This window comes from Nyctibius grandis, chromosome 2 (genome assembly GCF_013368605.1).
Source record: "Nyctibius grandis isolate bNycGra1 chromosome 2, bNycGra1.pri, whole genome shotgun sequence".
Taxonomy (NCBI): domain Eukaryota; kingdom Metazoa; phylum Chordata; class Aves; order Nyctibiiformes; family Nyctibiidae; genus Nyctibius; species Nyctibius grandis.
Window position 1 is genome coordinate 54,329,630 of NC_090659.1, and position 17,819 is coordinate 54,347,448.

Sequence of the window (17,819 nt, forward strand, 5' to 3'; positions counted from 1 at the left end):
GTTGGCCTTCTGGGCTGCAAGCGCACGTTGCCGGCTCATGTTGAGCTTCTCATCAACCATCCAGCTATAGCCTTTTCCTTCAGAGCTGGGGTTGACTGGGCCAAAGCCCACCTCAGGCGACGCGCACACGCCTGCTCCCCAGCGCGACCATGACGTAAGCTATAAACCACCATTTTAACGATCAGTCTCAATTTTAATAACTCTGATGTGTTTGATCTTTCAAACACACGTTGACAGCCCCACCCAAACACGGCCACGGCCGCCACCGCACCCCCATGGTGACACCAGCCTCCCGCGCTGCGCTGCCGGCAGCGTACGGCACAACGCGCAGGCGCTGCCCCGGCCCCGCCCCCTCGGCCGCTCCCGCCAATCGGTGACGCCGCGCCGCGCCGTGCCCTCCCCCGGCGGCCGGGGCGGGGCGCAGCGGGCATGGCGGCGGCCGTTGGGCGCGTGCTGAGGCTGAGCGGCCGCTGGAGCGCGGCGGCGCCGGGCGGGCCGCGCACTCAGGTGAGAACCGGGACCGGCCCTTTCCCCGCCACCCCCGGTGCGGAGGCCGCCTGCTTCGTGCGCTGGTCCCCCGGGCCCTGCTTGGTGGCAGGAGGCGAGCACGAAGGCGGCCGGGGGTGTGGAGGCGGCGGGGCGGGTTCGCGTCCCCGGCGCGGCTGCGGAGGGGGCGGGGCGGAGCGGGGATGTCCCTGCCGGGGCGACACTGCGCTCGGTTCGGTTGGGCCGGGGTGTGGTGCCGCCCCTGCCCCTAGGCGGCCCGGCCGGCGGCGCGCCGGCGGTGCGTGCGCGGGGCTGGCGCCGAGAGGAGGCCGCGTTGGGCGGGGGGGGTGCGAGAGCCGCGCCGCGTCCAAGTCAGCCCTTCGATGAGCTGCGTTTATTCTTCTTAATGGGAAGAAAAAGCGTAGTTAAGCCCTGATTTTATTATGTATATCACTAGAGTTAACAGAGCCATGTATAGACCCAAACCAACACAAAAGTGAAGTACTTCGAGATGGTAGTTTTTTAGGTTGATTATCTTGAAATGTGTTTGGTCAGCAAGTAGATAATGAAGCCTCCCAGTTCCTGCAATGGAGAGAGAAATGCGTTCCTCAAGTGCAGTAACTTGTGATTAACCAGACTTAACGTGCTTGTTTTGATAGATACCGGTGTTCAGCAGATTGCTGTTTAATTAAAAAGCTTAGCTGCTGTCAGTATTGGGGATAGTCACTGTGTTTGTGTGGTGGTATTTGATACACCTGTATGCATATTTAATTGGTCACCAGCAAGTGGGTAACAAGGCATGCGGGTAACGCTTCCAAGTTACAACATAAGTTCTTCAGCTGATGGACAACTGAACTAAATCAAACCATGGGGTAACAGAAGAGAAGATGCCGTAAGGAAATGAAAGGTAATACTGGAAGGAGCAATTTGAACTGTTTATATGTTACTCCTAGATTAACTTTACCCATTAGGGATAAAGACCTGGTGCCCGTGTGGGTAGTTCTTTACGCAGCAGCTAGAAATAACACATGCTTAAATTGCCCAAGAAATGAGAAAAAGTCTGAAAATACCCTAACACTTGATATAGTTCTCATTTGGAATAGTTTGTGTTGTTTTGGTTATCCTATATCAAAGGTATGCTTATGACAGTAGCTTAGTTTTCCTGGCCAGGCACCTGCTTGAGTTTGAGCCGAAAACTATTTGTACGGTAAATGAGGAAATGATCTTGCAGGAGGAGTCACTGTAGAAGGCAGGGCTGGAAGGGGCCTTGAGAGATCATTTGTCTGCACCTTTCACCCCCAGAGGTGGGATCAGTACCTAAGCCTGTAGCTATGTACAAATCATCCTGTTTGCGACTGTCTGTGAACCAAAGGATGTGAAGGAAACTAATGGGAGGCAGAGCCCTGGAAACTTAAGACTTCTTTCCATTAGGTATAGTTAACCTGTGGAAATGCTTGATGAGGATGTTCAGGATATTAAGCATTTATGTGAATACAAAAAATACAACTTAAGAAACTCAGAAGAAAATTCCACTGAGGACTGTTAAAAGCAAGATATCAGCATGACTTTGAGCCACATATTGCTGGAAACTGGGGAAGTGTCCTGGCAAAATTATCACTACTTGTTTGTCCTCTCCTTCTGCCTCTGATTCCAGCTGCTGTTGAGGACAGGGTAATAAGTTGATGTACCCTTGTTCTGACCTGCTATAACCGTTTCTTATATCAAGCACTTGTCTGTCCTTACTCTTATGGAACTTTTTTTATGATGCCTATCCTAAAAATCCCTTGCTGGAGTTTAGTTCATTACTTCTTGTCTATCTTAGTGGGGGAAAAAGTGTAACTTCTTGGGGTTTTCTGTATTTGAAAGTGCCTTGCATTGCGAGAGAAAATGGGAGAGAAACTTTGTAATCCCAGTTCCCTTAGCTTTGACTGAACAATAGGTTTAGTTTCCTATTCTTCTAATAACTAAAACACAGAGATTTAGCACAACTTCTAAAGAAAAAAGATCTAGCTTGGTTACTGTCAGTCACTTCTGATGCGATTGAATAGCTGTTCTCAATAGAAGACTTCAGAGTACCATATGTGCTATTTCATTTGATTGGGTCTGGTACTTGATCACCATGGATGATATATGTACTGATATCAGAAAGAGATGATACCACTTTGGTGACAGTCTTTCAGGACTACATGTTTGGAATGGAGTAGCTTTTTCTGCAGTTGTTAACTAAGCTAGAGTTGAAGAGCCTGTTAGTATTTGGTAACTTGTGGCTCAGAACAACCGGATCTAAATTCTGTTCCCCGTTACGCATGTCTGACACTTGCCATGTATCTATACATTTAGAGCTATCCTTTATTTCCGTAGTAGACAGTATAAGCAAAACTTAAGACGTAGATTTGGTTGAATATGCACAGAAAGTATATTCTCTCGGTGAGAGAGAGATGCAGTTTTACAGTTACCTGTCAAGAGACTTCATTTTGAGAATAAGTTTCTTCTGATTAAATACTTTGTGAAATCAGGTATAAAAAGTAATATAAAATCACTTGTGCATATTTGCTGACACCTTTTAATACTTTCTGATGTGTTCTACAAAATGCTATTGAAACATAAACCTGATACTGTTTCACCTAGTTTGTAGGCCAACTGAAATCTGAGATTATGTAAATATTGTTTAAGCAAATAAATTAAAACACATTTTTGTAAAACAGAACACTAGAAAGCCAAAACTCACCTATTGAACAGAAAGTCATTCTTCAGAAACTCAGAATGGGTCTGAGCATTTACATTCTGTATGATCACTACTTTATATATGTTTTTTCTTGCACAATGAGTGACCAAAGGACCGCCATTGGTATCTTGCATGTCTGCTGGGTTCAGTAGCACTGGCTGTGCCAGTAATTGGAGCGACGGACACAGGGCAGCTTTAGTCTTGCATGCTGATGTGGTTATGCAGCTCCAGCTCTGCATCTCCTAGTGAAGTTCGATCCCAAAGATTACTTCTTAATACAAATTTCTTTGTGTGCTGCATGGTTTTGGAAAAGGAGAAGGTTGAAGTCTGCCAGTTTAGAGCATGGAAGCAGCATGAAAATGGTGCAACTGCATGCATGTCACCTCATTTGGTATCGTCTTCTATCTTTGTAACTATGTCATGTTGTAAAATGGCCAACATTTTCTCTTGAATTCAAGCCTCCTGTCTCCAGTTCCCCTTTCCTCCCATTCCAAAAGTACAGGAAACTTGATTCCTCTGTTAGTGGTACGTGTTGATTTTATATCCATATAACTCCAGTGAAGCAAAATGAATAGGACGAGTAAACAGACAGGTCCTACTTATTTCTGTTCCTGGAAAAAATAGGCCAGAGAAGTTGAAGTTGTCTGGAAATGCTTATTTTTTTCCTAAGGCAAATTTTACATAAGCTGATTTTCTATAAATTCACGGTCTCCCTGGAAAATCAGGATTTGCCAAACTGTTTTAATGCTAGGTTGCTGGGGTAGGAGTCAGGAGGGGAGGGTTAATATCAAAGAGTTGTGTTCAGAAGTGAAGGCTTTCCCTTCTCCCCTGTCCTGGTGGAAGAGTCTGTTATTTCAGGAGTACTGTTAATAACCATTATTATTTAAAAAATGGCGAGGCTGCTGTCTGCAGTAATGCTTTATGAAACATGTAAGAGGTGAATGCAAACCTCTGTGATTTCCTCTAGAAAGCAGAGGAGCATGCTTTCTTGTTTGACTGAAATGCCAGAAGCATTTAGCGGTGCTCTGCGGTTCTTGCCTGTACCACCCGTGAAACCGTACTCTTATCCCAGAAGTGGTACCCAATACAATAGATATTAATTTGCATAAGAGGCTGTTTTCTAATTATGAACAGTTTGTGTGTCCAGGGACTCTTGATTAGTGACGAATTGAAACTAGGGAAGAATATGAATAGCTTGAGGGAAGGAGGACAAAAATGAGAAAATTACAATAGAAATTGACAGGAGGAAGATGAAAGCAATCTTTTTTAAAGTATTCTGTTTAAAGCATAGCAGAGAGAAAGCAATTTTGGGCCAAGTAATAAGGAATCATATGTTCATTAACAAGAATTACAAATAATTAGTTACTATTAAGACAAGTAAGACAGAAGATGAATTGAATTCTTTCCTGAGGAGTGACTAGGAGAGAAGAATAGGGCATACGCAGAGATACCTCTGTCTTTCTTAGTGCCTTCTAAGGAAATCACCAGTCTTGCCTGTGGAAAATGTGTACATTTAAAATTTTGACTATTTTTCTTTTAATTCGGTGTATGTCAATGTAACCTCACAGAAAACATGAATATAAAAAAAAAAATGAAGGGGCAAACCAGGACTAGCATTGCATATGATACATGTAAGCTGTGGAGAAAACAAAGCAAGAACTGGCTCTTCAGCACCAAATTCTGCCTTGGAGTTGTTTTTAAATCTTTTCTGGCAGAGGTATTGGTTACTTTTCTAAGGTACATCCCTTGGGGGGCATATCTTTATCGATGTCAGATGGTGAAAGCATAGAGGGTCAGTTCTTTCCATCTTGTGTGACCTTGTTATTCAAAGATTATTTTACCTTCTATATCAAACCTCACTCATAGTACCTATCCTGCAGCACAGGCATGTGCTATACGTAGGTTTAAGGCAGGGTATTGTAGTCTTTGTTCCAAAGTATAATTTTAAGTGGCGTTGTTAGATTTTTGTATATTGAAGCCTGAGACAGTCATGGACAGGTAGATTGATCATGAATAGCTTTACATATGTGCAGCAAATTGGATATGTTGGACCAGTCGATCCTGGGCTGCCAGATGTCCAGAATACCAACCGGGCATTGTGAAAGTACAAGAAAAGCTGGTTTTTATCTCCTGTTCATGTAGGACTTGGCTATGTAATGCAGAACACCCAAAGCTTCTAGTCATGGGAGAAGTTTGTGTCAGCTAACTCGTGTTGCTAACAGAAGGTAGAAGTTGGATCTGCTTTTGTGTTTGTCTTGCAGATGTGTCCATGTAATCTTGTTTCGATGAGACGTCTGTGTTTGTATCATTGTGGTTATAATTAGGTTTGAAGATTACTGCTGTATGTGTAGTAAGTATAGGAAGATAGCAAGTATTTTGTGCTATTCATTTGTGCTTAACTCAGAATGGTTAAAATCCATCAAGATGGTCAGCATGTCTAAATTGTGATCTGGAGAAGACAATTCCTGTGACTCAGAGAACATTTAGCTGTTTCAGATACTAGCTTTTTTCTGTTCCTCATAATAAGACCCCTAACTAGTTCACTTTGTTGTGCGTGTTTGGGTTTTCATATTTGGTTAAAGGTAGACTGAGGCTGCAGTCCAGAAGCAGCAGAGGCAGTTTAATAATTTGGTCAAAGAAATGAAGGTAAAGAGGGGACTCCCCCTCTACTTCCTTGCTCCCAGTTGCATGGTTCAGCCACCTTCTCGTGTCAGCTTTGGCTCTTCTCAGAGCCTTCTCTGAATTGCTCAGACTTACCAGCTCAGCTGAGAACTGCCCACTTGTTGGGAGGAAACAGAAGGTAGTGTTCTGCCACAGTTAGGGAGCTGAGCTGGCGTGCAGAAGAGTCTGAATGCCAGAGCTGGCACAGGGTGAGTGAAGGGAGTGGAGGAAAGAAAGCCAGCAGGAGTGGACTGTGAGACAGGCTCGCTCTTCCTTGTGAAACTGCACTGTCTGCTCACAAAGCCAAGCCCGTGGCATGTTCAAGGGGCTGGAGAGAAGTGTTGCAGGATACTAGCTGGTGAACAGAACCAGTCATTTTTCTGATTCAGAAGTGATGTTTTTTTCTGTCTTTGCTTTTCTGTCCCACATAGCCTTTTTTCTTGTGATTCCCTCCCTCTCCCCACCCCCAGACGATCACACAAATAATCAATTCTCATTTGGTTTGTGGAATAATTAAGCTACAGAGGGCTTGGCTAATGCTAACACTGGGGAGACAAAATAGTGCATGATATTGGTACTAGGCTAGAATTGGGACATCACAGCTCTGTCATTGAAGTTCCTGTTTGTCTGGCAGAGAGCTTGATTGAAATTAGTCATTTTACCTCCTGGTTGTCCTGATAAAAGAAAAACCAAACCTGTATCCCACAAAGATCAAAAGATAACTGTCTTCTGAGTAATGTCGTCTGAGCTTGGTAGTTATTTGCTGATGAGAACTACCCTACTAGTTTTCTAACTGTTCTCCTGAGACAATGAAATAGCTTAAGAACCATTCTGGCACTGTGAACAAGGAAGGAGCACTCCACGGCCTTTCCAGAGCCTTTAGCAGTGTTTGTGCAGCCCCATGCTTCTGAAAGCCACTAGAGAGCTGCCCTGCAGCTTCTTTTCATGCTTTGTTATGGGATGCTTTTAGGTGAAGGCAAAACCTGCTTATTTGCTGATAGATTTTTTTTTTTTTTTTTTTTTTTTTTTTTTAAGACTGCATCTGTTGGTTAGTTATGTTTTGCTTTTGCTGGATGTTCCTGACATATGATACTACATTTCTTTTAGTCAGAAAAAATATTCTGAATTAATTGTAATATGTGAAAACGTTCAACTTTTAGAGTGTGTTTATGGGTATTAAACAATTGGAAGAAAATGGTTTCATGAGTAATACTGCCTTTTCTAACTTAATAAAATAATATGTTGAATCCTGTTATGGGTATGCGTGGGTTGTTATACTATTCATTTTATTTAGAGCTCACTGTGCCAAAAATATAAATTTGTTTGTTTGTTTATTTCTGTTTTTGTTAGATGTTAAGGCTAATCTATACCACTACAGCAGTGCAGAGGAAAAATGTAGGAGCCTCAGGACCTGAAAAATACACGGAGACATTTATTGAAAAACAGATTGAAGAGTTCAACCTAGGAAAGAGACATCTAGCCAACATGATGGGAGAAGATCCAGAAACTTTTACCCAAGAGGATATTGATGTAAGTACAGTTGCTCTGTTGGAGAAGTAATTTACTGTAGAGTTTCAGATATTGAAAGCACTTTACTTCAGCATGAGCCCCTCAGCTCTCTTGTGAATTTTAATCAAACTGTCAGAATAAGAAAGAATGCTACTATACATTGCAAACATTGCAAATGTGACTGTGAATAGAGATTCTACCTGTGCTACCATGTGAGGTCAGACATCACAGTATAGAGCTATATACTATATCTTGCTAAAGCACAGTAGGTTCTTTTCAAAAGTACTAATGGATAATCCCCTTGATCTGAGGGTGTAAGAGGCACTGTAAAGGTTTATGTAGCACTTCGAAATGTTTACCCACAATTTGACCTGCTGTGTATATTTGGGTCAGGTTTTCTTGTATGATACTGTGGTTGCTGGTAATGCAAATTAAATTTTACAGGATGTTTTACAACTAACGCTCTGGTTCAGCTTAGGGATTTTAATATAGACATGAATTTAAGCTCATATCAGTAGCTCCAAACCTACTATTTTATTGCCATTCCCTCTGACAACTGACAGATGGGTGGCCTCCTCTTTCTCTGTGTCATTTAGGCTCATGTATAGATATGCTCCCTTTCACTTGGAAAAATGTTCTGTTACATGTTTGTTTTTTTTTTCATGTCCCACCTGGTCTTCACTTCTGTCATTTCTGTCTTGTTTTATCACACATCAGAGGTAGGGAGGAGAAATGTCATTTGGTGACATTCACTATTAGGTGAAGCTGCATGAAGTTTCATGGCTGAAGCTTTCTTTGCACAGCAGCAACACTATTACTGTAGCCATGGCAGCACAGTGTATCAGCAGGGCCCTTAGGGTAGATGTAGTAAGGTGGTACGTGCCAGGAGAGAGGTGTGCGTGGTTTAGTTTTTTGAGGGTGAGGAGATTGTTGCCTCTCTCTCGCAAAATTCTGTCAGCATAGCTGTGTCCACATAAGAGGTCTTGACAGCGTGCTTATGCTGAGAAAGAACTACATCTGTAGGTGGCGATACAGGCTGATTTCAAACACATTTGACAGGCTTCAAAACTAAGTTCTGAAAACTTCTCTGAAAATAGACAGCAAAGTAGAGAAGAGACACACGGTTAATGGCCTGCTGAGAAAAAGGCTGAAATGAGACTTGAGTTTTGTCAGGTTATCAGAAAATCTGTAAGGGAAGCTTGGCTTCAAGTCACAAATCTGTAGGGAATCAAGCTTTATGAGTTCGAAGCTATGCAGTGATACCGCGAGTACTTTCGTTCAGAATCATAGATATCACTTTGCTTTTCTACAGACAAGTGACAATGCAGAGACCCTTCCAGTCTCAGTGTAGAGTAGATAAGGTCCTGTCAACAGTAAAAGTATTCATCAGGGTACCTGGATCAGCAGTAATAGCAGCCTGTTTCTTTACATTGGCTTTCTTATTTCTGTACAGACTATAGAATTTCCTTTCCCTGTATTTTTCAGGTTTTTTCTTACTGTTGATGACCTTTATCTTTTTCAATTACTTTCTTGTATTCATGCACAGACCTGCCACCAGAATACCTCCCATGTTAGTACAGTACGATGATGATGCTAAGAGTTCAGTTTGCTTGCCCGAAAGGTTAATGGTAGGAGAATGCATTAATCTGCAGTCTGGCTTCCTTTCTTGATAGGGTCCGGGGGAAGGCTTACAGACAGGAAGACAGCAAGAAATGGAAAATGATCATATCTAAGTAGTGGTTTCTTCTTTATCAATCCACAGAACTATGATCGTTTGCACAAAATTAACTGAGCTCCATCATTAGTAAAAGCAGATTCATTCTGGAAATTAGCTTTTACAAATGCAGTGCAGGTGACAAGTATGGGACTGCTTTGCAGACTCTCTTTCTGAAAAGACGGAGAAGTGGAGCCAAAAGAGTAGTGTTTTGTTTGGTGATACCAAATATCTGTGGTACATGTTTGAGTTCTTTATATTCTATCAGCTGTTGGAAGGTACTTAGAGTGTGTAATAGTGTCTGCTATGCATAATTAAATTTCTGTTATAAAAATATAAAAGCTGCTTAAGCACTGGCAGGAGAATTATCAAGCTTTACATTTCGAACAGTAATAATTCTTTCTGATGAGTGCTTATATACCTCCATGTCTTGTACTGTTAATCAGTCTGTGCAGTGTATTTCAAAAGTAGACATCATAGGATTCTGTCCTTCACTGGAGTTTTAGGTATAGTTTATAAAAGCTAAACCTTGTGAAGTTTTAAACAGGAAAATAAGTTGAATTGCTAATCCTTCTGGATGTTGTGGAAGCAGAATTGCCTCTTACTGATGCTTTTATTTAGGAATGAAAAGTTAAGCTGTGCATTACAATTGCATTTCTGGAGGAGAAAAATCCAGCAAATTGATATATAACTCTGCAGAAGTCTACCAATTGCTTTTTAATTGGTATTATAGACCTCACTCTGAAGCTGTGATGTTTTATTCTCCTACGTGTGAATATGTGCTATGAAGTTTCTCTAATTGATTTGCTTTGCCCATTCCATTTGATGTATCATTTTTCACAATATTTCATAATTTGTGCTGATTTCTAATGAACAGAGTCGTTAGGACAGGCATGTCTAAGTACAACTGACAGCTAACATTAGGTGCCAGATGCAGTTTATAAAGCTATGTAGAACTGCAGAGAACAGTTTAAATAAATTAGCACCTGTACATTAGTCTCACTTGCTGGTAATTTATAAGCGAATCAGTAGAGATGACATTTAGGTAAGTCATTGATCAAGTTAACAGCTGCATACCCATTGCCCAGCTGGGATACCTAATTAATAGAGATTGCAGTCCTGACCTAGTGCTTTTCCCTGGTTGAGTCTGTAATCCTTTTATTTTGTGATTTAACTTTGACTTATGGTTGTAGTAAACAGCCCACCTTCATTTTCCACTGTCAGTTCTGTGATATTCTACTTTAAAGCCCAGAAATCTAAGTAAGATTAATGCAAGAAAACCATCTTAATCTTCATGACCTATTTATATGCCAGTACTTTTATTATTCATTTTTATGCAGTCACTAAATGCTCTTCCAGATATGAGCTTGTCATAAAGCGATATTCTTTCCCTGTAAGGGTTAGTAAAACTCAAAAACTAGAGATCTCTGTTCGTTTTCTCATGTTGTCTGCCTTATGACCTAATAGATTGTTGTCAAGCAGATGGAATAATTTGAATCTAAAATACATGTTTATCTTCACTAGCATATATATTGTTGCAAAAGTACCAGTAAGGTCGTTAACTATGAAAACGTTAAATGTGGAAAAACTTCATTCCTCGTAGGGTGTAGTTTCTTTCAATGAATTAAGACTTCTTTAATGAAAAATAGGTTGTATTCAATTGTTTTTAAAAGTGGCTCAGCACATCTGATTGCTAAAAAACATTCAAATTTTAGCAATGCAGTGTTAGAAATGCGTGAATATTGGCATATGTGAAATGTCAGAAACGTTATTTAGAACAAAATGCATTTCTGAACTTTCTGTTGACTGCAAGAAGGGTGTGTTGTCCCTTACAAGAAGTACCAGAGTTTTGTATTGTTTTTTAAATAGTTGAAGCTAGAACACTTTTCTCAACTTTTTTTTTTTTTTTCCCGTGGAGGCAAACTCGGCATCAGTATTTTCTTACTTCTGCATTGAAGTCCATCTGAACTGATGACTGCTGTATTGTTTTAAACTCTTTTTAATACTGTTAAGTGTTCTGAAAAGTTGAAATGAAGATAGAAATAATGACTCTTTCAACAGGTTTTTGGGTTTTTTTTTGCTCTGGACGAGACACTAATTTTTGTTTTGAAAATGATTATAGTTAGTATAAAAATAATGTAATGTTAAAAGAAGGTGGGTTTTTCATATAATGCTAGTGGGTTGTTTTGTTTTGTTGTTTCCCCCCACCCCCCCCAAGTGATGGGGATAAAATGATATATCAGTGTGAACTTGAAATTTCTTTTTGTCCAAGCTAGGGTTTTATTGTAATAAAACAACTAAAAACTAACTACTAAACTTTATTGAAATCACCCCAATCATTTGTTGATTGGGGTGATTTCAATAAAGTTTAGTAGTTAGTTGTTAGAGGAGGATTTTGTTTTACAAGGTGTAGGTGTGTCATTGATATTTTTTTTTGTTGTTAACCTGTTTTGTCTTGTTAAATAAAAAGGCTATTTCAGAGTTAACATTTTGCATCCCATTTTTGTTTCATTCATTCCTGGTTCTACCCCAAACATTCTGGATTTTGGATGCTGAAAACTTCTAAAGCATAATGCTAGTGTGGTTAGAAGGAAGAACAGCTGTTCCAGCAAACATCTCAGTCTGAGAAATGCTGAAGTACAGTGGCTAAATAACATGATTCAAGAGGCAAGGTTTAAGAAGGGAAGTGGCTCTTGTGTGATCTAATTGAGGAGTAGAAGTAGCTGAAACAGTGATCACTCAGGCATTTCGTTAAAACGTTTGAGCATAAAGTGTCACTTCTCACCTCAGTGTTTTGATGATCGAAGTTTTGTGTATATTTAAAAAGGAATGAATTGGTTTCTTGAGCCCTCTACCAAAAAGGATGCTGCTGCAAGGGGACCCCAGGGTTGGAGGTTTTTGATTTATTTATTTTTTTTTTTTTCCTTCTTCTTTCCTTGTTTTCTACAAAATACCTTTCCTCATTGGCTGTTACTTAGATTGTCTTTGCACACCATTTGAGCAATGAAAATTAGTGGAATGTTTTGTGTTTGAGCTGTAGATTCAACAAAAGTGCGGGAAGACACTTGGGCAAGATCAATTTGCCCTGCCAAACCTCTCCTACTTATGACAGGTTAAGGACTGAACTGTCTCAGTCTCCTTTCCCTATCCCAGTATGACTCAGTCAATTCTATTTGAATTAAAGTATTGAATTCTTAATTTCTCAAGACAGTTTAAAAAAAAAAAGTAGTAACCCTTACTGACCCAGCTGAACTTGTTTGGTTCAGTTAGTCTCTGATGTTTGAGAAACTGAGCGAACAAAACTTCTTGGCTTGTAGATAGATAGGAAGGGATGGGGGATCAGAAGTTAGCATGTGCAACATGCACAATGAAGAGGGAAAATGAGGGTGTGGCAGGCATAGTGAATTTGTACATGCCACGTGCAGTGCTGGACAGGTTATTTAATAAATTGGTTTGCATGTTTGAAGGACCACCAGATGCAATTCTTTTTTTTTGTGGGATTGGAAGCTTGTTCTCAGTATTCCAACTGGCTTGAATTCAAACTTATAGCTGCAAGTGAAAGACATTGTGGTCCTATGGGCAGTATCTTGAATCATCTGATCCCTCAACAAGCGATGATATAACAGAATTCCTTTTAGTTTATTACAGGAATGTTAAGTTTACCAATGCAGTTTAAGAAACGTCTGATGTAAACCATCTTGTTACTAACATGTGTTCATTATGATCTGCTATTTTTAAAGGTGTGACTACTGGGATATTTTTTTTTTTGCTGCATGGATCAACAGTAGAATTTAAAAACAAACACTTTCAAATTCTGAAAGGAAATGGCTAAAATGTTTTTCATTAATTCATAGCAGAAGGAGGCTGTACCCGTTCCACCTCTTTCCAGTAGTTTATGTAATTATTTTTGGAAACACTATTGTGTTACTAGGTACCAGATTTTTAATTGTGATTCTGCTGAAAATAATTACAGATGTTTCTTTTTTAGAAAGTTGTGTTTTATTTCCAAACACCATGGCAACAGTGTGATTTAACAAACAGAATTGTGAAATATCAGCCCAGAACCTGTGGAGGCTAGAGTGGGGTGAAACAATCTTGTATAGCTGAAACGATGACCTGAAGAAAGTAGTTCTTGGTCATATTCAGCACAATGTTTCCTTTCTCATCTTGAGTTCAAGTCAAATTAAGCACTAGAAGAAGGATATGGGCCATGACCCTTAATCTGAAAACCACTCCTGGAATGGAAGACTGCAGTTAAATCTAAAAGGTTTCTTGGCAACTTTACTGCTAGCATTTAAACCTTGATTATAAAGTTTTAAGAGGGACGTTCACCTGCTTTTTGTATGTTCAGGAAAATGCAGAATGTGCAGTTAATTCTCTACAGAATTTTGACTCGAGACATGGAGATTCCTGAAAGGAAGCCTATGTTCCAAATCTGAAGACGTTGCCAAAAGATTTCAGGAAAATATTTCATGGTTGTTTATGTGCTCCAGCTGCAGTTTGGAGAGGGTAATTCTGATGCCATTCTTAAGGTTGATCCACCATCTTATTTTATTGCTAGTACACATGGGTGTTCAGAATTACAGTTTTCCTGAAATGCTCCTTTTCTACAAAACCAAAACATTTGCGTAGACAAAATCAGCTTCTATAAATGAATTTTCTGAGAGGCAGACTGACTTGCTATGTAGTTGCTAAAACTACAGTCTGACGACACAGCTATTTAAAATTAAGGAGAAACTTCTCAATAAAGGTGAACTGGAGTCTGTTGCATCCCAGGATAGTTCCTAACGCGATGTAAAGATAAATACCCCATCCTTGATTGCATTTCCTTAAAAAGGCAGAAGTCAGGAAGACTCTGTTTCTTTTCATTTTGGAACAACAGAAAAGCAAACTTATAGAGTGAACTATTATTCTTTGGCTAGTTGTTGCGTGGAGAGCTGAAAGTAGACGTTAGGATTTCTTAATGTGGGGTTTGTTTATGCTTTAGCGTGAAAGACGTGAGTATACACTCAAGCAATATATAATAAACTTTCTAGAAGTAGAAGGTGTCAGATGGCAGCCACTATTATAAATGTTGTTATATTTGGCATTCATTAAGGTGTCATAGTTACAGTGACTGTTTTGACTGAGATTCTGGAAATGCTTATATAAAGACTATGTCTTAAGTACACACACAGTCAGTCTCCATATCCTGTAATAAATTCTTTTAATATATTATATAAGGTGTTTGTTTAACATCATTTGGCTCACAGCAGATTTCTCTATTGTCATCATAATTAATCCCCATTTGTTCATAAATAGGTGTTCACCTACTGTGTGTATGCATAAAATGCCCTTTGACTAACAAATGGGAATACAGTAGTCACCAAGAGAAACAAAATTACCATTTCATAAAATCAAGTTAAGCCTTTTGTTTGCTTCAGAATTCTCAAAATTTCTGTTCAGAATGCCAGTAGGGGATTAATGAAAGTAATAGGTTAGGTCTTTTTACACTCCATGCATACTAAATCAGTTGAAGCACTGACAAACCACTCCATGTCCATGGAAAAAAAGTTATCAGCAAGTAATAGCCCTAAGAACCATTCTTCTTAAGAGAAGATTTTAAACTCTGATTTTGTTGTAATTCTGTTTTTCTGTACTGTCTAATGGAAATATAAACGAGACCACTGCTGGAGTGGTTTATTCAGTTAGTCCATGTTACTGTACAAGCACAAGATTTCTATCTCAAGCTCTAATACCCATCGTCTGAAGTTGGCTACTCTTGCCACACCTCTACGTTGGGGGTTTTTGATGGCTAGCTTTTTCTGTTTTGTTTTTAAAAACAAATGGAAATAAACAGCGATCATAAATGCATTTTTTTGCTTTATTAAATTATATTTTAGTTACATGGAAGAGTAAGATGATGTTGAACAGTAATGCATGTCGTTGGGCTTAACCTTGTAAGGTGCTTCGCTTTCCATTTTACCAGAATGACTTGGAATACTGGTATACCTACTTTATTTGTTGGAGGCAAATAATACTAACTTTATACATCACATGAATAGTGGTAGATATTGGTTAAGTAAAAGCAAGTTACGTACCGTGTACTTAGTGAAAACAGTGGTAAACAATGAGTATGTAATGGATGTCATATGTTTTTCTAAATTGTTCTAGCAAACCCTTCGGTACCTAAGGAGAAGAAAGATGGCATTTAAAAGTCTTTCTTTTCTGAGCAATTAGTTCAAGTTCAGCAAAGATTGTAGTGATTCACAGTTGTTTCCAACTGCAGTGATCAATGAAATGCTTATTTAGGCTATGTAAAATATCTTCGACTGTCGCAATGAGCATTGCTTTTAGACTTGAGGAAACTGTGTCTGTAGAAACTGGGATTCTAAATGTGTAAAACTTTGCTTTAAATAAAATTTCCATGCGTGGTCTGTCAGTAGGCACTGTTAACAAGCACTGATCTTTTCAGAAAGATAAATGTTGTGATTTCCTATGAAGTCACAGCACTTGAAATTTTAGGGGAAAATCACTGTGTATAAAGGTGGTCTTTGCACTTGAGTAGTTCTCTTAAGTTATGATAAATGCATACCATAAAAACTAAAATTCACAGAAGAAAGTTCACTCATTCTGATATAGTAGAGTACAGCCTTCAGAATGAGACTTTACTTTTCCTGAGGATTCCTGAGGAAATGATCTGCTTTTCTTTTCAGCACAGCACATATGCAGCACTCTTTCTCACCGATTTGGTTGCCTACTGTACAAAGGTTATGCTATTTTTCTCTACAAGAATGTACCTAAGAAATGCTTTGATGATGCTTTTGTGGAAAAAATTACATATATGATCTCTCTCTTTGTTTTCAGAGATCTATTGCCTATCTCTTTCCTTCTGGCTTATTTGACAAACGAGCCAGGCCCATGATGAAGGTAGGGTGGTTTTTTTTTGTTGTTGCGTTTCTGAATCGCTGTAGCATCATATTTTAAGTAGCTTTTTCTTTTTGCTGATATTTGTTTATTTATTTACAGCATCCTACTGAAATTTTTCCAGAGCAGAGGAGTAAGTATTCATAGATATTTTTATCATTTCTAAGTATTAGAATTTTTGCATATGTAGAATTCCTTATTTTCACAGATTTACTTTTTTCCCCATGTACCTAATAACTGTTAAGACATGAGCAGTAAAAGTCTGATCTGATATTCTAGGTTTTAGGATAAAAAATATTGCTGGATTCTGTAATACCAATGGTCTTTTCAGACATCTTGTTAACTGACTATAAATAAATGTTTTCATTGTTTAAAAATAAACAGTAGGTAGGATGCCGTGCAGAATCTGTTGAAGTCACAGGAAAACCTTTTGTTGAATTCAGCAGCTTTTTGTCAGAGCTGTCTATCACAGCCATAAAATATTCATTAATACTATTTTAAACCAAAAGTTTTCCTAGTAACTTCATTGCTCTAAAAGCTTAGAAATTACAGCTTTGGAATTGCCAGTTGAGAGAATAGGGAGAGTGGAAACTCTTCCAATCATGTCTTGGATTTGACCTGAAAGTTCTAACTCTGCACTTACGTCCATACTGTCTTTGGTCTTGCTCCTGAGACACTGTATGAAGTCCCAGTTGTCAGTGATCTTGCCAGTACGTTCATCAGTGAGAACTTCCCTGAAATCGCCAAATTAATTTTACATGGAATATTTCAAAGATATGTCAAAACCTATTGTCCACTTTTGACTCACATTAGTATGAACTAGTTGCATGGGTGTGAAATTCTACATTCACTGAGGTATCAAGTCCCAGGTGGATGCTTCTTATTATCAGTGAAATCTTGGCATTTTCCTTCCTCCCTTTTACTGTTCCTGGAATTAATTGATACTTGATGGTTTTGGGGCTTTGTGTGTCTTTTAGAAAGCTGTCCAAATTATTTGAAATCTTGGAATTTCAGCTTTCAAATGGTATCATCCATTATTTTCTAACTTCGCAGCATTGTGAAGTAAAAAGTAGAATGCGAAAGGGTAAGAGAGAGTTAATCATTATGCAATTTTAAAATACAAGGGCTGTTTTATGGCAGAACTAAGCTACTATTCTGCATGCTTTCAGGACTAAAGAATTTTTTAAAATTCTATCTGTGTCCTGAAGAGTGTAAGAACTAATTAGTATAAATGTATATCTTTGTGTTTACGTCTAAAATTAACACTTTCAATAAGTCTCTCTTTTAAGGCAGCTTTGTCTTGTCTATGCATTAAGTCTTTGGTAAATTTGAAGTACAAAAATGTAAATGTATACTTCAGAATGTTCCCTGAACAGTAATTTCAACAAAATAAGCTTTCACAGCTGCATATGTGGAAATTCACACATTCCACTAGCAGTATGTGTCGGTAAAAGCCCCCTGTATGGCTTCTGTTCTAGTAAGTTTTCCATCTTTCCATTCAACCTCTGCTGTATTATGCCTTAACGTTCCAGTGCGATACATATCGTGCAATACATACAGACAGGTTCTTGGAGTCTTATATTTGTCTATAGCTTATAGATATCTTCATTTGAACTTCACTGGATCAAACGACTGAGAGTTCCTGTACAGCTCAATTTGTAAAAAGCTCTCAGGTTTTAATTTTTATTACTTTGTTTGGAAAAGATCTTTGTTGTGTTACATTTAAGTTGTGGTTTTTTTTTTTCTGAAGTTGAAATTGATTTGTCCTTTAACATTTTTCAATGAATAAAATAAATTGAATGTGCTGAATGATATGGA

General features: G+C 38.9%; 1 protein-coding gene across 2 annotated transcripts in view; it reads left to right on the top strand.

Annotated features, from left to right (window-relative positions):
- Positions 1-416: 416 nt before the first annotated feature.
- The window catches only part of MRPS9 (mitochondrial ribosomal protein S9), a 34,708-nt gene continuing 17,305 nt past the window's right edge, over positions 417-17,819 (top strand). For both annotated transcript variants that reach the window (XR_011050289.1, XM_068424917.1), the window contains exons 1-4: positions 417-507; positions 7,223-7,402; positions 15,942-16,004; positions 16,104-16,134. Coding sequence is in view for 1 of the 2 variants with exons in the window: in XM_068424917.1 (XP_068281018.1) it covers positions 430-507; positions 7,223-7,402; positions 15,942-16,004; positions 16,104-16,134 (352 nt within the window). In the remaining variant the exon portion in view is untranslated. The remainder of the gene's footprint in view (positions 508-7,222; positions 7,403-15,941; positions 16,005-16,103; positions 16,135-17,819) is intronic.